Source organism: Mirounga leonina, unplaced genomic scaffold (assembly GCF_011800145.1).
Source record: "Mirounga leonina isolate KUSES-001 unplaced genomic scaffold, KU_Mleo_1.0 Mir_94, whole genome shotgun sequence".
NCBI classification, from domain to species: Eukaryota; Metazoa; Chordata; class Mammalia; order Carnivora; family Phocidae; genus Mirounga; species Mirounga leonina.
The window spans coordinates 46,066,261-46,093,533 of NW_023270855.1; the positions used below are offsets into that span (position 1 = coordinate 46,066,261).

At 52.6% G+C, this 27,273-nt stretch overlaps 3 protein-coding genes across 7 annotated transcripts in view; 2 read left to right on the top strand and 1 right to left on the bottom strand.

Annotated features, from left to right (window-relative positions):
• The window catches only part of PDE4C (phosphodiesterase 4C), a 13,015-nt gene extending 7,133 nt beyond the window's left edge, over positions 1–5,882 (top strand). For all 3 annotated transcript variants that reach the window (XM_034996479.1, XM_034996480.1, XM_034996481.1), the window contains 5 exons: positions 77–176; positions 920–1,074; positions 2,831–2,953; positions 3,226–3,408; positions 3,918–5,882. In XM_034996479.1, the coding sequence (XP_034852370.1) occupies positions 77–176; positions 920–1,074; positions 2,831–2,953; positions 3,226–3,408; positions 3,918–4,304 (948 nt within the window). In that variant the 3' untranslated portion in view covers positions 4,305–5,882. The remainder of the gene's footprint in view (positions 1–76; positions 177–919; positions 1,075–2,830; positions 2,954–3,225; positions 3,409–3,917) is intronic.
• Positions 5,883–10,108: 4,226 nt separating this feature from the next.
• Positions 10,109–15,334, top strand: RAB3A (RAB3A, member RAS oncogene family). Its single transcript, XM_034996482.1, has 5 exons — positions 10,109–10,259; positions 11,423–11,650; positions 12,730–12,848; positions 13,382–13,506; positions 14,381–15,334. Exons 2-5 carry the CDS (start codon positions 11,423–11,425, stop codon positions 14,569–14,571), a joined length of 663 nt encoding a protein of 220 aa, XP_034852373.1. The 5' UTR covers positions 10,109–10,259; the 3' UTR covers positions 14,572–15,334.
• On the bottom strand, positions 15,287–18,395 carry MPV17L2 (MPV17 mitochondrial inner membrane protein like 2). 3 transcript variants are annotated; one of them, XM_034996485.1, is made up of 4 exons: positions 18,151–18,395; positions 17,342–17,497; positions 16,328–16,404; positions 15,287–16,232 (listed from the first exon to the last, which is right to left on the bottom strand). In XM_034996485.1, the coding sequence occupies exons 1-4, from the start codon at positions 18,335–18,337 to the stop codon at positions 16,047–16,049; spliced, it is 606 nt and encodes a 201-aa protein (XP_034852376.1). In that variant the 5' UTR covers positions 18,338–18,395; the 3' UTR covers positions 15,287–16,046. The 3 variants fall into 3 exon arrangements, with proteins under 3 accessions (XP_034852376.1, XP_034852375.1, XP_034852374.1); XM_034996484.1 differs by having other exon boundaries at positions 17,342–17,512; positions 18,151–18,394; XM_034996483.1 differs by lacking the exon at positions 18,151–18,395 and having other exon boundaries at positions 17,342–18,144.
• Positions 18,396–27,273: the final 8,878 nt, after the last annotated feature.

Consider the following 27,273-nt stretch of genomic DNA (forward strand, 5'->3'; position numbering starts at 1 on the left):
AAGGCTAGAGGCAGCCAGGGTGGGTGCAGGGGGCAGAGAGCCCACCCCTTACCTCTCGTGCCTCGCGCCTGCTCAGGCCGTTTTCACAGACCTGGAAATCCTGGCTGCCATCTTTGCAAGCGCCATCCATGATGTGGACCATCCTGGGGTCTCCAACCAGTTTCTCATTAACACCAGTGAGTTGGGGGCGGGGCCCTGCCGCCACCTGTCAGTCATGTGATCATCTCGGGCCCACCCACTCCTATTCTGAGCCTAGTTTCCCTGTTTGCGAAAGGGCGGAGACCATCCCTCCCTTAGGTGCTCAGAGCGGTTCCAGGTACACAGTAGGTGCTCAGTAAATGAGAAAATAACAACTGTGGCAGAACTGCCCTGGGCCACAAAGATTTTAAAGCTCAATAAATGAGAAAATAACAACTGTGGCAGAACTGCCCTGGGCCACAAAGATTTTAAAGTTCAATAAATGAGAAAATAACAACTGTGGCAGAACTGCCCTGGGCCACAAAGATTTTAAAGCTCAGTTTCTGAAGAACTCAGTCAAATAATTATTGGGTGCCTTCTGTATACATCCTTGGAGAGCTGGGGACAGGAGTGGAGCCTTCTTACTCAACGATCCCAGAGTCTAATAAGATGACAACTCAGTTGTTCAGTCAAGCAGCACTCAGTATGCACTGTCTCCTACCATGCCAAGGCCTCAAGGAGTCCCCTGTTTCGAGGAGGCAGAGCTGAACACAGATGCCCCAGCCCTGCAGTCAGGGCAGGGCTAGGGGGAAAGACAGAATTTTAGAAGGCTTCATGGAGTAGAAGGCATTAGAGGTGGGGCCTCCACGGATGAGTAGGAGTTTGCCGAGGGCTTGCGAAACCTGCCTTTGGGTGGAGTGGGCAGGTGCACAGGTCTTGAGGCTCTCTGCCTCCCCCGCAGACTCAGAGCTTGCACTTATGTACAATGATGCCTCTGTGCTGGAGAACCACCACCTGGCCGTGGGCTTCAAGTTGCTGCAGGCAGAGAACTGCGACATCTTCCAGAACCTCAGCGCCAAGCAGAGGCTGAGTCTGCGCAGGATGGTCATCGACATGGTAAGGCCACAGCTAGGAATGGGACAGGGTGATCTTGGCCTAAGTCTGCCCATTTGATATTTTTCAGATCAGAACACAACATTAAGTTTTGGGGTCTTGTGCCTCAATTCATTAATTTTATTATTATTATTATTTTAATTAAGCAGCCTCCACACCCAACATGGGGCTTGAACTCATGACCCTGAGATCAAGAGTCACATGCTCTACCAGCTGAGCCAGCCAGGAGCCCCTCATTCATTAATGTAACAAGCATTTATTGGACACTTATTGTGTGCTTTCCCTGTGCCAATGACCGGTAGAGTTCTGGCCTTTATAAGACTCATGGTCGGGGGCGCCTGGGTGGCTCAGTTGGTTAAGCGACTGCCTTCGGCTCAGGTCATGATCCTGGAGTCCCTGGATCGAGTCCCGCATCAGGCTCCCTGCTCGGCGGGGAGCCTGCTTCTCCCTCTGACCCTCCCCCCTCTCATGTGCTCTCTCTCTCTCATTCTCTCTGTCTCAAATAAATAAATAAAATCTTTAAAAAAAAAAAAAAAAAGACTCATGGTCGGGCGCCTGGGTGGCTCAGACCGTTAAGCGTCTGCCTTCGGCTCAGGTCATGATCCCAGGGTCCTGGGATCGAGTCCCGCATCGGGCTCCCTGGGAGCCTGCTTCTCCCTCTGCTTCTCTCTCTCTCTGTCTCTCATGAATAAATAAATAAAACCTTAAAAAAAAAAAAGACTCATGGTCTGTGAGGGAGATGGACCCATAGGCAGAGCCATAATGGGAGACCTGAAGACAGAGCCAGGGTGGGGGGGGGGATACTCAAGGTGGAGGAGGGCTTCCCCAGAAGGGAACACTGAAGTCAGTGGGGCCTGCAGGGTGTGGAGGGCCATGAGGTGGGAGAGGAGTGTTCCCAGCAGAGGGAACAGCATGTGGGGATAGCTCAGAGGAAACCAAGGCTCTGAGTGAAGGACAATTAAAAGTTTGGTGAGGTGGAGTTAGGCCTTGGGCAATAGGTACCCCCAGTGGGTGCATCACTGAGGCAGATGGGAGGTTTGGGGAGAATTTTTGAGATTTTTATCTGATTCTCAAAGAAGCCCATGGGCTACATGTGGATCACTCCTGGGCTGGCTCTGCATGGGTCCAGTTAAGTTGATTTTTTTTTCCAGCTGACTTTTAAACAGCTGTGCTCAGAGCTGAACTTCCTTCCAAATGGCTGAAAACAGCCCTTTTGGCCACGTGGTGGCCACAGGGGAATGGTTGGGGAGCGCCAAGGCAGGTCCTTCCTGACTTTAGATCCACCTGTGGCTCCCATGGCCCTCTGGATAAATCCCCCACTCCTCCCTGAGACCCACTGCAATCCTCACCCTCCATTACTACTGCACTCACTCACTCCAGCCTCAACTGCTTCCTCTATGTTCCTCAGCTCATCCAGCCCCAGGGCCTTTGCACAGGCCGTACCCTCTGCTGGGCCTCACCACTGCCATCAGGCACAGCTCACCTCAGTCCCCAGTTTACTCTCCCTCCCCCTTGCCCTGGTCCCATATGTGGGATGCGCCCCAAGAACCCAACAACCTTGGACAAGGGACCATTGACTCAGTTCCCCTTGTGAACTGGGTTTGCAGTGAATCTTGTTACAGCCCCCCATTTCACAGATGAGGAAACTGAGGTTCAGGGGACTTAGGGTCAGAGTGGGTGTGGTGTCTGGAAGGTGGGGAGTGAGGGATGGGACAGGTGCGGTCCTCATACTTGTCATCCTCTCTTGTCTGCCCCCCAGGTCCTGGCCACAGACATGTCCAAACACATGAACCTTCTGGCTGACCTCAAGACGATGGTGGAGACCAAGAAGGTGACAAGCCTTGGAGTCCTGCTGTTGGACAACTACTCCGACCGCATCCAGGTGTGTGGCCGGGAGGGCCCCGGCCCCCCCCCCCCCCCCCCCCCCCGCCGTGTCCATGGCTCTCATTTCGCTTTATTTCTGAAGCACCAACTGTGCATCCAACTTGAAGAAACAGAGGCACCTAGAATCCCACGCCTATGCCTTAGCCATTCTTTCCCCGGCCTCAGCTTCCCCCCCGTAAGATGGGTGTGTTCATGGCGCCAGCCTCTTGGGGATGCTACCAGGCCTGAGAGTGGCCCGGCCAGAGCCCGCCTGAGCCGTGGTCTCTCCAGGTCTTGCAGAACCTGGTGCACTGTGCGGACCTCAGCAACCCTACCAAGCCACTGGAGCTGTACCGTCGGTGGACGGACCGCATCATGGCCGAGTTCTTCCAGCAGGGCGACCGGGAGCGGGACTCAGGCCTGGATATCAGCCCCATGTGCGATAAGCACACCGCCTCAGTGGAGAAGTCCCAGGTCTGAGGGCCCCTGGGCTGAGCCACCAGCAGACACGGGGGATAGGGAAGGGAAACGGCGGGTGAGCCGACCCCAGGAGTCCTGGCTTGACCACAGCTGACCGGGGAAGGGGAGTGGCCTCAGGGTGAGGTCTGCACTGGGCTGGGTGGCGTCAGGCCTGGGACGCATTCTCTCTGGGCTGCAGGGAGAGGGATCTGCCCTGGTGGAGTTGGGAAATGTCTGTTTTGGGTGATGTGGGGGGTCCCTGAAGGGGAACACATCCATCCAGCCCTGAGGGGTCAGGGCTGGGATAGAAGGAAAGATTTAGTGGTTGGGGGGTGTCCAGAAGGGGCCGGGGAGAGTCCCTAGAGGAGGGGTTGTTTGAAGAGTGTTTTGAAGGATGAGTAGGAGTCGGGAAATGGCATTCCAGACAGAGGGAACAAGCTGGGCAAAGGCCTGGAGGCTGGACTAGGTCTAGATTCCATGGTGACTCACACTGCACAGCTCCCCCCTCCCATATCAACCGGCAGGTGGGTTTCATTGACTACATTGTGCACCCGCTGTGGGAGACGTGGGCTGATCTGGTGCACCCAGACGCACAGGACCTGCTGGACACGCTGGAGGACAACCGTGAGTGGTACCAGAGCAAGATCCCCCGCAGTCCTGTGGATCTCACCAGCCCCGAGCAGGGGGGCCCTGACCGATTCCACTTTGAGCTGACTCTGGAGGAGGCGGAAGAAGAGGAGGGGGAGGAAGGAGCTTTGGACACGGAGGTCTCGGAGTCACCTGACACTGAGCTTCTGGCCCCTGAAGCTAGCCCTGACCCTGGGGCCCTACTCCTGGACAACCAGAGGACTGGGGGCAAGCCCTGCGTGGACCAGGAGGCCAATGTGGTGGCTGAGCCCTTTGGTACCTAATGGCTCCTGGCAGATGGATGGACCTTCCAGAAAGAGGTCCCAGGTGGCCCTTGCCTTGCCTCCCCCCCTCCACCCTCCTCCCCATTGAGGGAGACAACCAAGCTTCTAGTTATAGGCAGACCTTGGGGCCAAATTGGAGGCACTTGGCTGGGGTCCAGTCTGACCGCGGGCTTTGCCGAGAGAGCTTTCTGAGGGGCTGGGCTGGGAGCAATCTCTTCCAGCGCCCTTGGGATCTCCCTCCTGGGCTTCCACCCCCGGTGTGGAAAGAGGGTGTCCGCCAGGCCCCTTGTCCCCCTTCTGCAGTGGTCATTCTGGAGGCACATCCATCATTTTATCTTTCCACTCTTGATCACGTATTTATTGGGCACCTACTGTATGCCAGGCTTGCACCTGCTGTGTGCTTCTAGGGTAGCCCCACACAAGGGGGTGGCAAATCAGTCCCAGGAGACCTACCCCCCTCAGGTGCCTCCCCTTCATCTGCCACGCAGCTCCATGCAAGAGAATGGAAACTTGAATGGGGAATTTTTAGCACCAAAGCTTTGTCCAGACCCGAGTCTGGCTCAGGAGCTCCGGTGGGGCAGGAAAGACAGGGTTCTGTGTCGGGAACTGTCTCTGAAGACTGACTGAGCCTGTGGCTGTCTGTGCACCAGTTCCGGCTTTAAGTCACTGTAGTTTCTGTCTTGGGGTCTCTGGGTTCTGTTCTCCCTAGCCCCAGGACTCCCTGCTGGGTCCTCCCCCCACTTTCTCCCTCTTATAGAACAGCAACAAAGCACAGCGTTCGGACTCCCGATAGGGGGAAGGATGCCTCTGAGGCTTTCTTCCAAGTCATAGCTCCTTCTGGGCCTCAGTTTCTCCTTTATGGCCTGATCTTAGTACTTGGGTAAATTGTGGTTGGAGGGTGGTGTCTGTGACCTTTCCAAAAAATCTTAGAAATGTGGGGGCATTGAACGTGTCTCTGGGGTTAAATAACCCTATTACCCCAAATTAATGCCATGCCCACCTCAGGGATGGGGAAACGGAGTTGCAAACGGGTCGTGGTGCCTGCTCGAGGCTCTGCAGCTGGGAGCAGGACGTTAGGCAGCGCCGCCCCCTGGCGGACGGAGGCACGGAGGGGAGGCGGGGTGAACCCCGGGATTCTCCTTGCCTTTCCCGCTGTTTCTCAGGCTCCTGGCCTGGTCGGGCTGGCGCTGAAGGGGCCTGCCTTGCCCGAAGCAAAAAAGGCGTCTCTGCTTAAGTATCACGTTCTGTTCCCGCCTCCAGAAGCCTCAGTATCTCCCCCACCCGCCCCTCCTTCTGTGCCTGGAGAATTACAAGAAGACCCAAGTCATCGAGCAGCACCCCCCACCCCCCACCCCGCTTCAAGAACAGCTGGCTTCATTCCTGAATAATTCCATTGATAATTCCATTCCACTGATAATTCATTATCATCACAAGTAATGATCAAATTCCACAAAAGGACAATTAAAATTCATCTGGGTCATGAACTTAGTGCATTTCCTTCCCGACTTTTAAAAAGCAAAGATTTAGGGGCACCTGGGTGGCTCAGTCGGTTAAGCTGGGACTCTTGACTTTGGTTCAGGTCATGATCTCAGGATCCTGGGATAGAGCCCCGCATCGGGCTCACCCTCAGTATGGAGTTGGCTTGACATTCTCTCTCTCCCTCTGCCTCTGCCCCGCCTCCCCGTGTTCATTCGCTCTCTCTCTCTCAAAATAAATAATAAAAGCTTAAAAAAAAAGTAAAAGGCAGAGATTTAGGGATTTTTATTTGTAATTTTGTTCTCCCTCCCCCTTTAGTTATAAGTAATATGTATTTACTGTAGAGAATTTGGAAATAATGTAAACAAATACAAAAGAAAATAAAATTCTGCTATAACCTCCCTGTAGATCATCTGCCTTCAGCATTTCACCTTATTTCCCTGTTTCTTTCTCCACAGATTTATAAGAACATATGTGCCCCTTCAATTTGGGCCACAGGCATCTCTCCGTCTCCCTCTTACTGACTGCACTCCACCCATGCTGGCTTTCCATACCCCAAGATGTGGCCCCACCTCAGGGCCTTTGCACATACTGTGCCTACCACCTGGATTGCTCCTCCTCCACCCTCATCCTCACCCGTTGGGTCTCAGCTCAGCATCTGCTCCCCTGCAAAGTCCTCTCAGACCCGCCCCCCCCCCCCAGGCTGGCACTGGTGGAAGTTCTCGGAGATTCTTTGATTCATGTCTACCACCCTCTCCACACCCTGGTCCCCATAGGTCTGGGCCAGATCCACCACACCATCCTTGGTATCCCCTAGAGATGGATATTGACAACTTCAAGTCTCTTAACCTCTCTGAGCTTTTATTGTTTCATAGGTAAAATGGGCTCTTTGTGAGGATCACATAATTGCCACAGGTAGCATTTGAGAAGAGTGTGTCCTGAGCCAGGCATGGAACTGCCTTGCTGTCCCCCCTTTCTGGAGCATTGTTCCCTCACCTCTCCCTCTGGCCAGCTCCTTCTCCTTCAGGCTCCTGCTCAATGTCACTTCTTGAGGGAGATCTGCCCTAACCTCCCGGGACAAAGTCACCCTCTCTCTGATCATTCATTCATATATATCATGCCATCACAGGGCACTTACTATGTCCACAGGTCTAGGTGCTGGGGACACCAGTCCCTGTCTCTCAGAGCTCTCAGATGGCTAATGGATAAATAAGTCAAATAATTATTTCTTTCTTTCTTTCTTTTCTTTTTCTTTCTTTCTTTCTTCCTTTCTTTTCTTTTTCTTTCTTTTTCTTCCTTCCTTCCTTCCTTTCTTCTTTTTCTTTCTTTCTTTTTTTTTTAAGTAGGCTCCACATCCAACATGGAGGCCAATGAGAGGCTTGAACTCATGACCCTGAGATCAAGACTTGAGCTGATATCGAGTGGGACACTTAACTGATTGAGCCACCCAGGCGCTCCTCAAATAATTATTTCTGATAGGGGGTGTGTCAGGAAGGAGAAATATGGTGATGCGATAGGGAGGTGACATGAAATTGGAACCTCTGAAAAGAGGTGGGTGTCCATCAGAGATCTGAAGGGGATGAGTGAGCCAGGTTTAGAAGGAGGTTGGGGAACAGTGCTCCAGGCAGAGGGAACAGCAGGTGCAAAGTCCCTGAGGGAGGATTGCACCTGAACCAAAGGGAGCATCTAATTGGAGGAGAAAGATGAGATGGGGAGGTAGCTGGTGGGAAGTGAGTGGCTAGGGGGCCTGGGGCTGTGAGGTGGAGTCTGGGCTTTACTCTGAGTGGGGTGGGACTTGGAAGGGTATAAGGCTTTTCCCTCATCAGCTCTGGTGTTCTGCGCTGCGCAGCAGTTCCTCATCCAACCATCCCTAATTCTGGAGTGGAATGCTGATTCTGAACAATAAAGGCCTTGCATTATTTTTACTTTAAAATACAAATCCCTCTGTGCAGCAGCTGATGCGCATTGTTGTAGGCCTTTTCCCCTTGGTGGGGGAGAACAAAACAGGTATTTCTTTCTTTTTTTTTTTTTTTTTTAAGATTTTATTTATTTATTTGACAGAGAGACACAGCGAGAGAGGGAACACAAGCAGGGGGAGTGGCAGAGGGAGAAGCAGGCTTCCCGCCGAGCAGGGAGCCTGATGCGGGGCTCAATCCCAGGATCCTGGGATCATGTCCCCAGCCCAAGGCAGTCGCTTAACCAACTGAGCCACCCAGGTGCCCCCAAAACAGGTTCTTTTTTTTTTTTTTTAATATTTTATTTATTTATTTGACAGAGAGAGACACAGCAAGAGAGGGAACACAAGCAGGGGGAGTGGGAGAGGGAGAAGCAGGGTTCCTGCCGAGCAGGGAGCCCGATGCGGGGCTCGATCCCTGGACCCTGGGACCATGACCCAAGCTGAAGGCAGGCGCTTAACTGACTGAGCCACCCAGGTGCCCCCAAAACAGGTATTTCTGAGTGCTACCCACGTACAAAGCGCGAAGCATGCGTTTGGGAAGTGAGGAAGCTGAGAAGCCTTACACGTCCTCACCTCCACCGGGGTGCGCGGGCCGGTTCCTGGGCCAGCCGTGTTTGGGGCACCACCGACTGCCGGTCTCCCCGTAGGGGGAGATTGGGGGTGAATTTATTTTTATTTATTTTTTATGTTTTTCTCAATTTTCCAATTCTCCGCAGTAGGTTCGTAATACTTTTATAGTCCTGAGTGGAGGAGAGGGACAAAAATGTCACCCTTAATCAAAATAGATTTCCCAAACGCTTGCGGAAAGCGAGGGACGTCCGCACTTCCAGGGGGCGGCGAGGTGGGCGGCGGAGGGCGGGCTCGAGACGCTAAGTTATTCTGGTCTCTAGGCGCCTCCGCAGCTGGCGAGCTTTTTATAAACAGGACGAACACCACCCCCCCACACACACCCCCGCCCCGCGCCTGGGGAGGAAGCAAGGAGATCAGGATTCTCTGGGGACCGGAGTTGAGGGGCAGGGATCCAAAGATAGGGTCTCTTTCTCCAACCCCCTTCCGCCATTCTGATATTTTCCCCTCCAGATTTGGGGAAGTAAACGACTGAGCATCTCAGCCCCCAAAGTCTCCACTGAGTCTTGTTTCCCCAGGATGGAGGGAATGGGTCGCCTGTCATTTAAGTCAGGAATCAGGGTCGGATTAAGCATCTCCCAGCCCCATCTTTACTGTTTGGGGCGCCACCGACTGCCGGTCTCCCAAGCCCCAAGCGAGGTCTTTGAACCTCGCTAAGACTCTCCCTGCTTCGCGTTGTTGTTGTTTCCTGCAGGTTTGGGGGGATTTAGGAGGTAAGCCATTTCTCTGCCCCACTTCAGCATTATCTTCGAATTTTCCTCCGGAAGGTGGGGCTTAGGGAGAGGAGGGGTTCTTGTGTCGATTAGCCCCTTCTTTCTTTTCGAGAAATTAGTTCTCTTGATCCCTATTTTTCTTCTTCTTTTTCATCTCAGAAACAGGATCGGACATCTACCAACCCGGTCCTCTTTGGAGATCTTACACCTCAGAAATTGGAAGGGGTCTCTCGACCCCTATTTTCGCTTTTTTCCCCATTTGTACTTATTTTGGGGTTTTTTGTTTGTTTGTTTGTTTTTTGTTTGTTTTTTAAGATTTTTTATTTATTTATATGACAGAGAGAGCACAAGCAGGGGGAGCTGGAGAGGGAGAAGCAGGTTCCCCACTGAGCCCGATGCGGGGCTGAATCCCAGGACCCCGGGATCATGACCTGAGCCGAAGGCAGACGCTTAACGACTGAGCCACCCAGGCGCCCCCATTTGTACTTATTTTGAACTCATAATTAGGGGGCATGGAGCGTCTCTCAGATGTTTGTTCCTCTTTTCTGAGATTGGGAATTGGGAGTGTTTTTAACAAGAAGTGCGGCACCCAAGACAGGGCGGGGACCGCGGAAGTCTCAGACCAAAGGTGGGAGGGGGCGGGGAAAGAGAACGCCCCCTAAAGACCCAGGCTCAGCGAAGGCCTCAACCTCTCAGCCCGGCAACCACTTGGGAGCCACCATTGGACAAGAGCAGAAAGGTGATGATCTCTGACTGGCTACTCAGTCCGTCGGCTCGGGCGCTTAAGCCAGTGAGAGGGTACCACTCAGTCCCGCCTCCCTGACACAGCCAGGAGGCGGAGCAGGTAGGCACCGCCCCCGCGCTCTACTGGATGAGCACATTGATTCCGCCCCATTCGTGCGTCAATCCACGCGGGAGCCCCGCCCCTCCAGGCTCTGCGTGCGTCAGTGGGCTGCTTCTCCAGGCGCCGCTCCGCCCCAGGATGGCGTCACGACTGTATCTGCATGTGAGGCCCCGCCTCACTCTTTGCAGGACGTCACCGCGGACTGCAGGGGCCTGAGCCGCTACTGCCGCCGCCTCTGCCCCTGTCGCGCAGCCCCACATCAACGCAGGGGGCCCCGTCACCACCGCCGCCAAAAAGTCGCAGCCGCTAGGGTCGCCACCGCATCGGTGCAGGGCAAGGTGAGTTCCGGGGCGGCCTGATTCCCCGCCTCTCCGAACACCTACATAACCTTCATTTGACTGATGGGCTTGCCAGAGTAGGGGACGAGGTTGGCTCGGGTTAAATGGGAAGGATGCGGCGGTCACAGCCCTTGTAGGGGTAGGGCCCTGGCTTCCCCTACCTGCCCGCTGCTCACCCCCACCCCCCACCCCTGGCCTCTGCGGCGGAGGGGGAAGGGAGGCGAGTGCCTTGCGGGAAGCTGTGCGCACGGGAGGCTGTGTGCGTGCGCGTGCGTGTGGTGTGAACACGCGTGTGCGCGCCCGCCTGTGCCAGCGGGTCTGTGTGCATACCCTTTTGCTTATGTACCGGGCTATGCTCGTGTGACCCGGTGGGTGTCCCGACCCCGGTGAGTGCGTGCCGCACGCGGGTGGAAGGAGACGCATGGACTGTGCGTGTGCGTGCACGCCGTGTGCATACGTGCAAGGGAATGCGTGTCCGCGTGGGTGACGTGTACACGCCTGCATGGGTGGAGGGCGCTTCGCGCACGGGTGGGTTTGCACATTTGTATATGCGTGTTGGTGTGCGGACAAGTGTCTGTGTCTCTTTCCTGTGCACCGAATGTATTTGACTCTCGTGTGCACACGCGTGTACGGGTGTGTTCCCTACTGCGTGCACGTGAGCGTGTGCACGCCCCGCCCCTATCACATGACCAGCTGTCTCAGCCCGATCTCTTCCAGCTTCGGAGTCTGGGGGAAGGGGGTGCTGCGACGCACATCCTCGCGGGAACGTACACGCGTGTGCACTTGCGCCCGCGCGCCTCCGATCTGAGGAACATGAATGATTGATGGGGGCGGGGCCGGCCGCAGTCACCCCTACCCGCTCAGCCTTAGGGGTTAGGATTACAGCTCGATCTGGGGTGAAGGCATGCTGGAGGGGGCTACAGGGGTGTCCCCATCCCCATCTCTCTGAGCTCCTCCCTTGACACTTCCAGCCTTTCAAGGTCACGGCCCACCCTTTGCCATGGGCCCCACCGTTAGTACTGGGGCTCCTGACGAGTTAAGGGTCATCTCTAAACACTAGACCCTCTCAGGGGCTCCGGAGTTCTCTGCACCCTGTTCTTGGGGCTTGGGCAGTTGGGGGCGGAAGGGGACTCCTCAGGCTCACCTACACCCTGCACACCCAGATGGCATCCGCCACAGACTCGCGCTATGGGCAGAAGGAGTCCTCGGACCAGAACTTCGACTACATGTTCAAGATCCTCATCATTGGCAACAGCAGTGTGGGCAAGACGTCTTTCCTGTTCCGCTATGCAGACGATTCCTTCACGCCTGCTTTCGTCAGCACTGTGGGCATTGACTTCAAGGTCAAGACCATCTACCGCAACGACAAGAGGATCAAGCTGCAGATCTGGGTGGGTCCAGCTGTGGAGCTCCTGTCTCTATCAGTTTACCTTCCCAGAAAAGCAGCCCCAGCTTTGCCACTTTCCTGTCTGGATTCGTTCATTCACACCCTGGGCATTTATCAGGTGCTTTCAGTGTATCAGGGGCTGGAGGCCCAGAAGAGAGTGCCCTGTTCTCCCGTGGGTGCCTCATCACTGCTCCCCAGGAGTGGGGAAGGAGCAAATACTGGGTCCTCTCTGCCTGCTGTTATCAAGAGCATCACTTGGCTTGGTACCTCAGTTTTCCCCCCTTTAAGTACTTTCATGAGTCTGTATGAGGTTTCAGCTGGATCTTGGCCCCCAACTGCATTCTCTGGGACAGGAGCAGACACCTTCCCCAGGGTCTACTGGCCACCTCCCTTAACCCCATGGAGGCCCGAAGGAACCTGTTAAATCCCAAGCCACAGCTGTCCCTCCTCTGCTCATGGCGTTCCCCTGGCTCCTACCTGACCTGTCCCCTGGCCTGAGAGACCTTGCCTGGTCTGTCTCCTTCCACCCCCGCCTCCTTACTGTTCCTCAGATGATTCAGGCAGACCCACTTCAGGGCCTTTGCCTTTTGTCTTTCCCCTAATCCCCACATGGTTCCGTCCTCACTTCCTTCAGCTTCTAAAACCATACCCTCGCCCACACTGCCCAGCCTTCTTTGCCCAACTTTATTTTTCCCTTCAGTCTTTTTCACCCTCCAACATAGGATGCATTTTCTTCCTTTTTTGCGTGTTTATTGTCTGTTTCCTGTACTGCGTAGTTGGTTCCACGAGGCAGCAATTCTTGTCCATTTTGTTAACAGCTGTGTCCCCAGGGTGGCACACACAGGTCAGCGCCCAGGTATGTTGAATGAATGATGGAATGATTCTGTAGGTACCTGCCTCCGGAGGATGGTTGAGCACCATGTTCTCCATGTAGGTGGCCAGCCCGCTTTCCCTGACCCACTGTGCCAGCTCCCTGCTTCTCTCCGGTCCTCAGGGGGGCTGGACTGGACAATCCCGGAGTTGGTTTCCACTCGGAGGAGCTCACATGTGGGGCCTCTCTGACCCGTCTTTTCTTCCCCCCAGGACACAGCAGGGCAAGAGCGGTACCGGACCATCACCACAGCCTACTACCGGGGTGCCATGGGCTTTATCCTCATGTATGACATTACCAACGAAGAGTCCTTCAACGCTGTGCAGGACTGGTGAGCACACCCTACCCCCTCCCAGACGGTCTTTGGTGCTGGATTCTCAGACCTGCTCTCGGTCTGTAATCACTAAAACGTGGTGGCACTGGCTCAAACTAAGGGGGAAAAAGGGTTTCGTTTCAGGTAGAAAAATGAAATTGTAAATGTATAGGTTAAAAAAAAAAAGAGGGGGCAGAAAATATAAGGATAGTTTGCATAGGATGAAAGGATAGAAACATTTACATTTCTGCCCAAAATAACGGTACATTTTAGGGAAATTTCTGAATTGGCAGAGGAGGGAGAAGTTCTTGTGTCTGGGGGACAGGGATCTGGGAAGGGTGGGCAAGACTGCATGAAAGGGATTTCGAAGGTCAGGGAGCCGTGGGACTGTGTTCATGGCAGGACAGAGGCCAGGAGGAAGGCCCAAGCCTGCCAAGTTCAAGCAATACTGGGGAGGTGGGGTGCTAGAGGGTGCTGAGGGATGGGGAGACGAGAGGTCAGCGGAGCTAGGATCCTCCCAGGCCTAACCCACCCATCACTGTCTCCCCCAGGTCGACCCAGATCAAGACGTACTCATGGGACAATGCCCAGGTGCTGCTGGTGGGGAACAAGTGTGACATGGAGGATGAACGGGTGGTGTCGTCGGAGCGTGGCCGGCAGTTGGCTGACCACCTTGGTGAGTGCCTAGTGGGGCTGCCCACCTACAGGCTACGAAAGGGATGCTGAGGCCCTGAAAAGGGAGGGGACACACCCAAGACCTCCCAGCAAAGCCAGGACAGGGCCTGGATTTGAATCCAGACAATTCACACTTTCTCCAAATGGCCTGGAGCCAGGAGCTGGGTCTTGATGGATGCATAGGAGTTCGTTGTGCAGTAAGTTACTGATTCACTCTGACACCCTCACTGCTAGCCTTGTGTTGGGTTGCTGGGCCCAAGAGGCCTCATTTTGTGGGGTAGAGGGAGACCCGGGCTGGGGGAATGCATGGCGGAGGGGGGGGTTTGCCTGGTGTAGGTAAGACCTGGAGGAAGGCGCTGGATCTGGTGCTCGAGCAAAGGGTGGTCTCTCAGGCAGAGGAAACAACTTTAGACAAAGGCCGGAGGCGGGGAAGATCCTGGGAGTTCTGGCAAATCATGTGGTATGGCTGGAACTTGAGGGTCATTTGGGGGAAACGTGGCTGATCACGCAGGGCCTGAGTCATATGCCGAGGATCTGGGACTCCTGCAAGGGCGACTGGGAGCCAGAGGGTGTGTAAGCAAGGGAGGGCACAGGTGGATGGAGTGTCAGATGCTGCCAGGGGCCAGTGCACAGGTTAGGGTGGATGGCGGGAGCAGGGAAATAGGTCTTGCCAGGGGCCTGGAGACGAGAAGGGGACAGTTTTAGGGCGAAGGAAGGAGTACAGGAAACAGGGCTGACCTGCTTCCTTGCAGGACTTGGCACCTCTCACAAGTGGTTGGCAGCGGGAATCTCCAGATGTTCCCTGCCCTCAGAGAAGCATCTCTGGGGGGGTGCGGGGGGACCAGGGCCCTCACCCCTCCCTTCCCCACTCACAGGCTTTGAGTTCTTTGAGGCAAGCGCCAAGGACAACATCAATGTCAAGCAGACCTTTGAGCGCCTGGTAGATGTCATCTGCGAGAAGATGTCTGAGTCCCTGGACACGGCCGACCCTGCGGTCACGGGCGCCAAGCAGGGCCCGCAGCTCACGGACCAGCAGGCGCCTCCACATCAGGACTGCGCCTGCTGAGAGCTGCTCCTGGCCCCATCCTGGCCCCACCCCTGCCCACCCCCTGGGCCCGATCCAGCCCCCACTGGCCCAGGGCGTGAGACCCCCCCGCCCCCAACTTAGCCCCTCACCCTTATTTATTATCGTAGTTATTTATTTATTTATTGGAGATGTCCCCCAGGGGCTCAGGCTCCCCACCCACCCCATGTCCTGCCCTGTACATACAGCCCTGTCCCCACTCTGCCGTGGCGTGTCGTGGCCCTGTGAACTCACTGCTCACCCTCCTCTCAAGACCCCACCTTTTTTAAAATTCACCCCCAACAACAGTTACCGGTTTTGCAGAGGGGGCCCGATGACCCCCCCCCCCCAGGGCAGGCTGATTGGGTGATGGGAGGTAGTCGGGTCTACCAGCCTCTCGGCTGTGACACGGTGGGCCAAGGCCACTGTGGGGGTCTCAGCATGGACCATGGGGTGGATCAGAGCCAGGTAATGGCCCGCCTGGCTCCTCACCCCAAAAGTTTTACCCTTATTTGGAGGTGAGGGCTGCTGTGGGTACTCGCCACCCTGGGACCCCTCCCCCAACACCAGACCTGTTCTGAAGTCATGAGTGTCAAATGTTCCCCCCAGATCCCCAGGAGATGTCATGACAACACTACACACACCCAATAAAGTGAATGGATGACACCGTGTCCCCATGAGTGCCAGCCTGCCAGGGTGGCCTTGGTCATCCACAGGATTTTCAATGACCAGAGAATTTAATAGAATTTCCACAGTCTGTGACCTGAGTGTGAGACTGGAAGCCACCTGGCCCTGCCCAAGGCTCCAGATTCTGGGGGCTAACTCCAAGCTGGGCCCTGCTCCAAGGGGATGGGCTGTGTCCCCACCTTGGGCCCAGGGCCCAGCCCATAATAGTGTTGAGGGGTTGGGGCTTGGGATGGGCTGGCCGGGGCCCAGTGCTGCGGATAGGAACATCTGTCACTGGTTCACGGAGAGCCTGCAGTGAGAAGGGCTCCTGGGTGACCATCTTCATGGTTGTGTTCCAGATGGGGAAACTGAGGTCTTACCCTAGGCTTGGAGGGGGCAGCCCAGCCAGATGCCTAGGGGTAGGGGAGGGGCCAGGACCAGGCCTGGCCTGCTCAGAGTCAGTCCTGCTCTGTCTGGCATCCAGTCAGGAGGGCTGGGCAGCTCAGTCTGCACAGTGCCCAGGGCCACGCAGCCTAGGGGTGGACGGACCCAGGATCTGTCCGTGCAAGAGGAGTCTGGTCACACACCCCGTTCACCCCTCTGGATTCCTCTTCACCAAGCGAGAGTCCTCACCCACCTGTCTTCTGGCTGGACTCAGTCCTGCGGGGCAGACGCAGCAGGTCCTGGCCGAGGTCACATCAAACAGCAGATAGGGGGCTGGGTCTTCACCCAGCCCACCTGCTATGGTTTGCAGATTATCACAGGCCCAGGAGGACCTCACCCTAGAACGCAGCTGCACCGCCATTTGGGGTTCACACGTGTGGCCCCTGAGGAGCCCCCTGGGTGTCTGGTCCGCCCACCGAGCTCACCCGGTACTTCAGGTAGGAGAGGTACGTGTCCCAGCCCAGCGTCAGGCCATTGATGTAGGTGACTCGGAACTGGGGGGGCACGAAGAGGAAGTTCACCAGCTGGGCAGCTGGCCAAACGCACCAGTCGGCCTGCGGGGAGGGGCGGAGTGTGGTGAGGGGCGGGGCCTTGCAGGGCGGAGGCTGCGAAGGGCGGGGCAGGGAGCGAAGGGGTGGGCGTGGCCCACCTTGTAGAATTCCCAGAACTTGTCCCGCAGCTCCTGGCAGCTCTCATCCAGGGATTGGCCCTCCAGGCAGCCAAGGCCTGGGAAGGAGACCAACAAATTAGAGTGTCAGAGGCTGGGGAGTCCTGGTGATGGAGGAGATGGGGCAGGAACCCTGAGGAACAGTGGTGTCCCTGGCAGACAGACCAAGAAGTTTAAAAGTTCCTTGTGGTGGGAAGGGCCACACACAGCAGAGTGGCTGGTGTAGAGAAAGAAAGCAGAACAAATTGGTTCCAGTGAGGGAGAGGTCATAAATAAACACGTACCCCCCCTTAGAGGCACCTGGGTGGTTTAGTAGGTTAAGTGACCAACCCCTGGTTTCAGTTCAGGTCATGATTTCAGGCTCCTGGGATTGCGCCCGAGTTCGGCTCCGAACTGGGCGTGGAGCCTGCTTAGGATTCTCTCTCTCTCTCTCTCTCCCTCTGCCCTTCCCACCTCCCTCTCTAAAAACAGACAGACAAACAGGCACCGCAAAGGATGAAGATGCACCCTTCCTGAGGCTGAGGCTGTTTTATTTCCTTTCTTTCAAAAAGGAGGAAACTGAGGCTGGGGGGGGGGCCGGAGTGACACTCTTCCCAGAGCCAAGGGCTGGATGATTGTACCCCATCAACCCCAGCCTCAGCAACTCTTCCTTCAGCCTCAGGGCCTTTGCATGGGCAGTTCTTCATGCCTGCTGGCTCCTTCTTCAAGTCTCAGCAGTGTGTCCTCTCCTCTGGATGGCCCTCCCAACCACTGCCTAGGGCAGCCCCACCTGAGACTGCTTCATCCCTCCTACACTAAGCACCATTGTCTGATTCTGCCATTCATACCTGCCCCCAGTGGGTCTGTCCTGGCAACAATGTGACCCAGCACCCAGTCCAGAGCCACACACAGAAGAGGCCCATCAGAAATGCACGTCAGCATCCCTCTTAACACAAAACGGGCTCTGCCCCTCCTAACACAGGGAAGGACAAAGCCCAAGCTCACAAGGCTCCTTACCCAAGAAGTACCAGACGCCTAGCATGGGAGAGGCCACCAGCTGGTCGACGAGGACCTTCCTGAGGACGTTTGGGAGGCCAGGGAGGCCAGACGCTGGGAGCAGGTGGTCCAGCCAGAGGTACCAGTAATGCAGGAAGGGACCCATACTGCAGCCCACTGCAAACATGCTCGCTGAGAGCAGTTCAAGAGTCAGGGGGGACCAGCAAGCCCCCCAGTCCATTCCGTCCCTGGTTACGCTCCCTCCCTGGTAAACCTGAAGCCCTCCCAGAGCCCACCTGTATGTTCTCCCATTACAAGCCCCACTGCCAGGCACCGTCCCAGTGGCTCCTCTCCCGTATTCTCTCCTCATCCCCTTCACCACCCCGTGAGCGGGTTCTACCATTGCTCAGCTTTCCGGAGGAGGAAACGGGCACAACAGGCTGGAAAGTGCAGGGCCAGGGCACAATCCCAGGCTGGCTGGGTCCAGACGCTGAGCCCTTGACTATCCTTGGTGCAGTTTCCAGTGCTCAGCGCTTGGTCTCAAGGACGGAATAAGGGAAGCGGACGAGGGGGTGGGCGGGAGTGGACGGAAACTGGGCCCGGGAGGAGACAGGGACCAGGAAGTAGGAGGAGATGGAGACCTAGGTTGGGGAGAGGCCTGAGACCCCGGCGCGGGGAGAGGGGACGGAGACCCGAGCGTGGGCTATGAGGGTCCTGGATGCACGCCAACGTCAAGGGTCCCGCCGGGAATTGAGGCCACAGGTCTCCGATTCTGAGGTTGGGGTCAAAAGTCTCCCGGGGTCAAGGGCCAGCAGCGCCGGCCCCCTCACCTGAGCGCCGGGGATCGAACTTCTGGCCAGGCCGGGTGCGGACCTCCCAGGATTGGCGCACGCCGTCCCCGACCGCCATGAGAACACCACAGCCCAGCGTGTTGGTGACGAGCAGCGCACGGCCTTGGAACAGGGGCTGCCCCACGGCCCGCAGGCCGCGCAGCCAGCGCCAGCCGCCAGGAGCCATAGCCCACCGCAACTCAGGACCCGGCGCCGGGGATGCCGTCCCGGTGCCGGCCAATCGCACGCGGTCTTCGCGGTCTTCGCGGTCTGCGCGCCCGCCCCAGTCCCGGGCTCCGGACGTAGTAACCAATAAAAGGCCGGCATCCCATCCCCGGGCCAATCGCTGAGCGAAGCCAAACGCTGCCCTCCGCACTTTACGGACCAATCGCAAATAAGCGTCTCTACGCATCGCGCAGCGGCACTGCCACCCTCGTTTCCCCGCCCCTTTCTGCGCCGGCCTATGGACAAGCGTCGCTGCTCTCTAACAACCCGCCCAATACTGCACTGACCAATCGCAGACTAGCCTTAGGCGGGCGACTCGCGCCGGTTGTCCCGCCTCCCGTGCCGAGGTGGCCAATCTTGCTCCGTCGCCTAGTTGCTTTGCAGATTCTCCGATTCTCTCGGAATTCTTGAGAAGGGATCCGAGCCCCGACGTCGGCGGCTCTTGCGGCGGAAGTCTCGTCCCGCAAACACTCACGGAAGTCGGGGCAGGGTGCATGCAGTTCGGCTGCGCCATCGGCCCGGTAGAACCCTGGCCCAGCCATTGACCTTGACTGGAGCTGGGTATCTGACCTCAGTTCCAGAATAGTAATAGTTAAAACGTTAGGCACTGTTCTGGGCACGTTACGTGCATTAATTTATTTCACAGGCAGCTCTGCAAACAGCTATATCCCTATACTTTACTTCCTGTGTTCCTGTAGGGGAAAAATAGGAGTTTCCATGGAAACGTATGCGTTACTTACAAGGAACCAGGGTGTCGCAAACTGCGGCCTGTGGTCCAAATCCCGTTGCTGTTCTTGTGAGGCTCAAGAAGTAAAAATGTGTGAAATAGTATAAAATTTCTGGACGTGAAAGAATCCGTTTTGAAGCCCTATTTTCCTTTCCAACGGATGAACTCTTGAACTGGGCCAGAAGCAGCAATAGTTTTACAAGCAGTAGCTCATAAAATTTCAACAGAGCAATTGGCATTCAGATCATATGGAGAAAGTAAAGTTAATAAATACCCGGGACAGTTTCATTTGATAGCACCAGTAAAATTACAATAATCAGAAGTGACTCAACTGGTCAGTGATGTGGGAAACAAAGGCAAAAGAAAAATTTAATTTCCTTACTACCTACAGCCCACAGACAAGTCCTTGAAACAGGCAGAGTGACATTCCTCTAGGGACTCAGCTGCTGCCTTGATGGTATTATCATTGCTAAGGGCAAAAGGCAATCTTAGCCCGACCGCCAGGATCCTGTAAGTCTACTTTAACGTAAAAATTCCTTCGGAAACTTCCTTTATCTCTATCCCCTACGAGACATGTTGGCAATCATCCCCCAAGCATATGGCCCACTGACATACATCAGAAGGGTCTCATGACTAAAGTTTTACTAGACGGTAATAAATGGCCTTTTCCCAACAACAGCTAGCCCCCTCAAGGTCCTGGAAACCTTGCTTCCAAAATTCCTTAAAGATTTACACTCTCCCTAACCCCCTCCCAACTTCAAAGTATATAATCAGCCACTCCTCATGACCCCAGTGCAACTCTTTCTGCCCGCGGGGTCCTGTCCCTGTGCTTTAATAAAACCACATTTTTACACCAAAGATGTCTCAAGAATTCTTTCTTGGCCATCAGCTTCGAATCCTAATGTCTTTCTTACCTCAGTCAGCACCAAATTAGTAGGGTTTCTTTCTTCTTTATCTAAAGCAGGTAATTACCCCTTCCTTCTTTCTCATAAAAACCCTTTCCCTCCATGAAGGAGACACTTTTCTGGTTACTCTGGAATCTGTGCTCCCAAATTGTAATTCTGAGACCCCGAATGAAACATTTGTTCCTTTTCAGTTTTGCCTCCTTTTCTCAGTTGACAAAAGGTTGGGGAAAAAAATCAATAATATCCTATGACATGAAAATTATTCAAAAATCAAATTTCTGAATCCATAAATAAAGCTATATTGGAACAGAGCCATGCCCATTTGTTTCTGTATTGTTTCCTCTCACTACAATGAGTAGTTGCAACAAAGACAGTATGGTCTGCAACAATGAAACTATTTAACGATGCTCCTTTACAACGAAAGAGTTATTGGGACACTGCCCAGCTCAGTCCGTGGAGCTGGTGACTCTTGATCTTAGGGTTTTGAGTTCGAGCCCCACATTGGGTGTGGAGATTACTTAAAAATAAAATCCTAAAGGTGTCTGGGTGGCTCAGTCGGCTAAGTGTCTACCTGGGATCCTGGGATCGAGTCCCGCATGAGCCTGCTTCTCCCTTTGCCTGCCGCTCCCCCTGCTTGTGCACGCTCATTCCCTCTCTCTCTCACAAATGGATAAATAAAATCTTTAAAAAAAAGGTGTCCATCAGGAAGAAGAACCTTTGCTGTCTGGACCTGTGATATTTAGTGTTTCTGTTGAAAGAGGTCAGGATATGCCACCCCAAAATATGCCGCTCTGGCAGATTGATTTTTTTTTTTTAAAGATTTTATTTATTTGAGAGAGAGAGAATGAGAGACAGAGAGCACGAGAGGGAAGAGGGTCAGAAGGAGAAGCAGACCCCCCTGCCGAGCAGGGAGCCCGATGTGGGACTCCATGTGGGACTCGATCCCGGGACTCCAGGATCATGACCTGAGCCGAAGGCAGTCGCTTAACCAACTGAGCCACCCAGGCACCCCCCGCAGATTGATTCTTTTAAAAGATAGCAAGATGCATAAAGGACATACTGAGCTGCTTTTCTCTTCCTAAGAGCAGGAGAGAAAATTCCCAAGTGGAAGGTGCCCTCCCTGTACCAGGAGGAAGAAACACCATTATCACCAGAGAGGGGGAGTTGAGGCTGAGGGGATCCGGACAAACAGACCTTGTTAAAATAATTTATCTTCCTATAGTCTCTGCATATCCTTTAGTTGCTTTTCCATCATTGTCTCCCTCTGTTGAACCTAGTAAGTAAACACTGGGGCCTAATTACTTCTTGGGTCTCCCTTTTTCTTATAAGGGCCCCTATGGTTTGGTAATGAGGATGGGATCACATTGGCTGGGGTTCTGTTGGCTCTGGGATCTGCCACTGAGAGGTCCTGGGGCCGACGAAGCCAGCAGGTAAGGTAAGAATTTTTACCTCGTTTGCTTTCTGGATCTCTGTCCTTTGGGAGAGGATGGTAAAAATTTCTTTGTCCGTTCCCTCTGGGTTCTGATTGGCAAGAGAAAAGCATTTGTAAGGATTAGTTCTTTGGATCCTTTGTGACTCTTGTAAATTTGGTTTTGGATACCCACTTGTTGATCCCTCCCTCCAGGGACAGCTGTTCCTTTCTGTCTGTCTCCTTTTGTGTGCTGAAAGCTTGGCTTGGCTTTCTGCATGCTGCAAGAGACCAGACATCAGGTTAGGAGCCCTGAGAATATGTTGATGACCAGACAGAAATGGGAGTTGTACTCCTATTTGTGGCTAGGGTCATTGCCAGCTCTCCAGAGAGAGCTGTCTGTCTGTCTTTTGTCTGTCTTTGGGAATGGCTCTGGATCTTGGGAAGAGTGCATCTTTTGTACCCTCTTGGGGGCATCTCTTGTGTCCCTGGTTAGATCATAAAAGGCTTTGGTTTGGGTTTGGGTGCTAGATCACTTGGAATAGGTATACTTTTGGTTTAAAAAAAAAAAAAAGAATTCAGTAGTGCCAGAAAATTTTAGTTTGTCTGAGCTGAAACCTGATAAGATATTTGAAAGGACTTTTTAAAATCTTTTTTTTTTTTAAGATTTTATTTATTTTTTTGAGAGAAAGACTGAGAGGGAGAGAGCATGAACAGGGGGGAGGGGCAGAGGGAGAAGCAGATTCCCAGCTGAGCAGGGAGCCAGATGTGGGGCTCGATCCCAGGACCCTGGGATCATGATCTAAGCTGAAGGCAGATGCTTAACCAACTGAGCACCCAGGTGCCCCAGGACTTTTTTTTTTTTATTTTTTTTATTCTTAAAGGAACTCTATGGACAGAAATTGGCCTAATTGAAGGCTAATATTCCCAGGCTGACAGGAATTATTTCCGAAGCTAAAATGGAACTACCTACTCAGAGGGCTATTTGGGAACAAATTAGCATGTGAAATCTCTTAAAAGTCTTCTTTGCAAATATTAGTAACTTTTTCCATCTGCCAGAAATACAGTTTGGATTAAACTATTTTTTTAATTTTTAAAATTTGGGGCGCCTGGGCGCCTGAGTGGCTCAGTTGGTTAAGTGACTGCCTTCGGCTCAGGTCATGATCCTGGAGTCCCGGAATCGAGTCCCGCATCGGGCTCCCTGCTCAGCGGGGAGTCTGCTTCTCCCTCTGACCCTCTGCCCTCTCATGCTCTCTCGCTCTCATTCTCTCTCTCAAATAAATAAATAAAATCTTAAAAAAAAAATTGGGGGCGCCTGGGTGGCTTATTCGTTAAGCGTCTGCCTTCCGCTCAGGTCATGGTCCCAGGGTCCTGGGATCAAGCCCCACATCAGGCTCCCTGCTCAGTGGGGAGCCTGCTTCTCCCACTCCCACTCCCCCTGCTTGTGTTCCCTCTCTGGCTGTGTCGCTCTCTGTCAAATAAATAAATAAATAAATAAATAAATAAATAAATAAATAAATAAATAAATAAAATTTATTTAAAAAATTTTTTAAGGCTTTTTATTTTTTTACTTTTAAGTAATCTTCTTACCCAATGTGGGACTCCAACTTAACAACCCAGAGAGCGAGAGTTGCATGCTTTACCAACTGAGCCAGTGAGCCAGCCAGGTGCCCCTAATTTAATTTTTTTTTTAACGTAAGCTCAATGTCCAATGTGGGGCCTGAACTCATGACCCAGAGATCGAGTCCCATGCGCCACTGACTGAGCCACCCAGGTGCCCCCTCTACTATTTTTTTTAAAGATTAAAAAAAATTTTTTTTTTTTTTAATTTTTAAGTAATCTTTACACCCAACATGGGGCCTGAACTCATAACCCCGGGATCAAGAGTCACATGGTCTTCCAACTGAGCCAGCCAGGCACCCCTCAACTATATTTTTTTAAAATATTTTTTTAAACATGTGAGTTTTGTATTCTTGCACCTGTCTCATGGCCTAAAATTTAAAAATAAGATCTATAAGATCTCTGATTGTATGTGTCTCTATGTTTATGTAATATTTTTCTACCTCCAGAGATATTGCTAAAAAGTAATTGTCAAGAGCTCTATTTAATTGACCTGTTTAAAAAGTGCTTACATAAATTAAGATTAGTCAAACACACTCATTATCTCTGTGTTTAAGATTATAAAACTATAAATTCAACCCTAAGAACAAAACCTAGAATAAAAGTGAATTGTTTAATGTATATCAAGCATGACAGTAAAAAAAAAAAAAGGAGAGAGTTGTATGTTTAACTTTTTAGGTTCTTTACGTCTGTAATTTTTGATACTTGCCTGATTTGTCAACAAGAAAAATAACTTAAGATGATGGCTAGCTGTCTCGTGACTCATGAAATGTTCGTAAGTCATCTAAACATAATTGTTAAAAAGGAGTAAGTTAAATACATGTAAATGGGATAAAAATTTACAAGTGAACTTTTTCTTTTTTTTACATTTTATTTATTTTTTAAATTTATTTGACAGAGAAACAGCAAGAGAGGGAACACAAGCAGGGGGAGTGGGGGAGGGAGAAGCAGGCTTCCACGGAGCAGGGAGCCCCATGCAGGGCTCGATACCAGAACCCTGGGATCATGACCTGAGCCAAAGGCAGACACTTAACGGCTGAGCCACCCAGGTGCCCTGAGAGAGGCAGGATTCTAAGATGGCCCCAAGATTTCCGCCTCAGGTGTGCACCTGTATGCCCTCCTCCAGTGCAGGTAGATCTTGTCGATATGATAGAATGTGAGTATGATATTACGTTATTTTGCAGGCATAATTATCCTAATCAGTCCATCTAAAGGGAGATTGGTTAATGCTCTCACTGTCTGCAATATATTTCTATTTGTCAGATTCCTAGAGGTGCCTTGGCTGATTTGAGGCAAGAATAGTACCGTTAGTCATAATTCCAGTTATTCCTTAAAATGTTCATTTGGCCAGGATCCCACTAAGTTAGTTTCCTGTGGTCAGTGACACTTTCTCCATTTGTCCCTTGCTGTTTGTGACCTTGGCACTTTTGAGGAGTACTGGTAAGATATCTTATAGAATGTCCCTCAATCTGGTTTGGGGTGATGTTTTCTCATGGTTAGACTGGAGTTCGGGGTCTTTGAGGAAAGTCCCACAGAGACGGAGTGTCTTTTTTTTTTTTAAAGATTTTATTTATGGGGTGCCTGGGTGGCTCAGTAGTTAAGCGTCTGCCTTTGGCTCAGGTCATGATCCCAGGGTCCTGGGATCGAGCCCTGCATCGGGTTCCCTGCTCCTCGGGAAGCCTGCTTCTCCCTCTCCCACTCCCCCTGCTTGTGTTCCCTCTCTTGCTGTGTCTCTCTGTCAAATAAATAAATAAAATCTTTAAAAAAAAAGATTTATTTATTTATTTGAAAGAGAGAGAGAGAGCACGCACATGAGCAGGGGGAGCAGCAGGCAGAGGGAGAAGCAAGCTGAGCCTCCCACCAACCTAGCCACCCAGGCGCCCTGAGATGGAGTATCTTGATTGCATCGTATCAGGGCATGTGATATGTACATGGTTTAACATGAGTCATGCTAACCCAGATCACACGGTTAAGGTGATACCAACCAGGTGTCTCCACTGTCAAGTTACTCTTTTTCCCTTTCTCTACTCTTTGGAATCAAGTTACAAAATCAAGTCCCCTCTCAAGGTGCTGGGGGTGGCGGAGGAGTTAGAATTAGGTTCCTCCAGAACCCGAAACACCTATATACGTGATTTGACCAGCCAATTTCCAGAAACTAAGTTTGGCTTTTGGGAGCCAATGCTTGCAAAATCCTCACAGGAAAACTGGCTTGTACCTGGCTGGCAGGGTCAGTCTTATAGGTTGGTCCTGGTCAACTAAGATTCTTGTGCTACTTTAGGGATGTCCAGAGTAGAGCAATTTTCCAGAAGGAGTAGATACTGCAAATGAAACCCGGTGGCGTGGTGAAGTTTCTTGCCAGGAGTTAACAGATGTTAGAGGTTTTTAAGAGTCCAAACTTGAGATTCCTTAAGGAAACTCCCAGCAAAGCAAACTGAATGCCTGCTGCCTTTGTGTAAATAATCAGGGCATATCCAGTGAGCCCTGCCAAGGAAGGTCTTCCTTTGAGATTACTTTGAACAAAATGGTCAACTCAAATATTATTCAGCCATTAAGAAAAGGAAGGAAATCCAGCTAATCATGACAACACAGAGGAACCTGGAGGGCATTATGCTAAGTGGAATAAGCCAGGCAGAGAAAGACAAATACTGCGTGATCTCACTTCCGTGTGGAATCTAAAAAGACAAACCCATAGAAACAGAAGAACATTGGCTGCCAGGGGCCGGGGGAATGGGGAAAATGGGTTGGTCAAAGGGTACAGACTTTTATTATAAGATGAGTACTTTCTGAGGCTCGAACGCACAGCATGGTGACTCTAGGTAACGGTACCATATTGTGTACTTGAAAGTTGCTGAGCCAGGAGCTCTGAAGTGTTCTCATCACACACACAAAAAGGTAACTATGTGAAGTGATAGAGGTGTTAACTCGATGGTGGTAATTGTTTCAGGATATATACACATACCCAATCATCACATTGTAGATCTTGAATATATACAAATTTCTCAATTATATCTCAATAAAGCTGGGAACACCCCCTCTTTCTTTTGTCTTTAGCTAAGGATGGTATTTAAAGTGGTGGCTTAGGGGCGCCTGGGTGGCTCAGTCGTTAGGCGTCGGCCTTCGGCTCAGGTCATGGTCCCAGGGTCCTGGGATCGAGCCCTGCATCGGGCTCCCTGCTCTGCAGGAAGCCTGCTTCTCCCTTTCCCACTCCCCCTGCTTGTGGTCCCTCTCTCGCTGTCTCTCTCTGTGTCAAATAAATAAAATCTTAAAAAAAAAAAAATAGTGGTGGCTCAGGGCGCCTGGGTGGCTCAGTTGTTAAGCGTCTGCCTTCGGCTCAGGTCATGATCCCAGAGTCCTGGGATCGAGTCCCACATCGTGCTTCCTGCTTGGCAGGAAGCCTGCTTCTCCCTCTCCCACTCCCCCTGCTTATGTTCCTGTTCTCGCTATCTCTCTCTCTGTCAAATAAATAAAATCTTTAATAAAATAAAAAATAAAAAAATAAAGTGGTGGTTTAGGGGGCGCCTGGCTGGGTCAGTCGGTGGAGCATGCGACTCTTGATCTCCAGGCTGTGAGTTCGAGCCCCACGTTGAGTGTGGAGATTACTTAAGAATAAAGGGGCACCTGTGTGGCTCAGTCGTTAAGTGTCTGCCTTAGGCTCAGGTCATGATCCCGGGGTCCTGGGATCGAGCCCCGCATTGGGCTCCGTGCTCAGTGGGGAGTCTGCTTCTTCCTCTGCCCCTCCCCACTGCTTGCATGCACGCACTCTCTCTCTCTCACTCACTCCCAAATAAAATCTAAAAATAAAATAAAATAAAAAATCTTAAAAAAGATAAAGTGGTGGCTTGGGCCACTTTGGGGAGTTTTACTCAGTTCTAGTGGGTATTTCCCATGTATTCATGAGGTATGCCTCCCTCTGGCCCATATCTGCCCAACTCCTATCACCCAGTGTGGCGTCTGCAAAAGGGAGTAGTTACGGCTGTTTGTTGAATTACTGAATACGTCTTCTGCCTCATGAACTCCTAGTCACCCTTCAAAACCCCAGCCCCAATGCTCCTATTCCCTAAGCAGAGCCTTCACTTCCTCTCTGGGCTCCTCCAGCCCTGGTGCCTCCCTCTGGCCCGTGTCTGCTCCCCATGGGGCGAAGAGTGTCTCTCTGACTCTGCCTCTCCTAGAAAGGGGACTTCTCAGGGGGGTCCCAGCAGCGTGTCGGTCCAGGGGGACTTGCTAACTTATCAAAGGGA

What these genes read in the sequence shown, in the direction of transcription:
- RAB3A (XM_034996482.1), top strand. Translation starts at nt 11,423, where the DNA reads ATGGCATCCGCCACAGACTCGCGCTATGGGCAGAAGGAGTCCTCGGAC. An exon ending in TTCAACGCTGTGCAGGACTG is followed by an intron (nt 12,849 to 13,381) that starts GTGAGCACACCC and finishes TGTCTCCCCCAG; the next exon opens with GTCGACCCAGATCAAGACGT. An exon ending in GCAGTTGGCTGACCACCTTG is followed by an intron (nt 13,507 to 14,380) that starts GTGAGTGCCTAG and finishes CCCCACTCACAG; the next exon opens with GCTTTGAGTTCTTTGAGGCA.
- MPV17L2 (XM_034996483.1), bottom strand. Translation starts at nt 17,723, where the DNA reads ATGGTAGAACCCGCTCACGGGGTGGTGAAGGGGATGAGGAGAGAATAC. An exon ending in AGGCGTCTGGTACTTCTTGG is followed by an intron (nt 16,405 to 17,341) that starts GTAAGGAGCCTT and finishes TCTCCTTCCCAG; the next exon opens with GCCTTGGCTGCCTGGAGGGC. An exon ending in AGTTCTGGGAATTCTACAAG is followed by an intron (nt 16,233 to 16,327) that starts GTGGGCCACGCC and finishes CCCTCCCCGCAG; the next exon opens with GCCGACTGGTGCGTTTGGCC.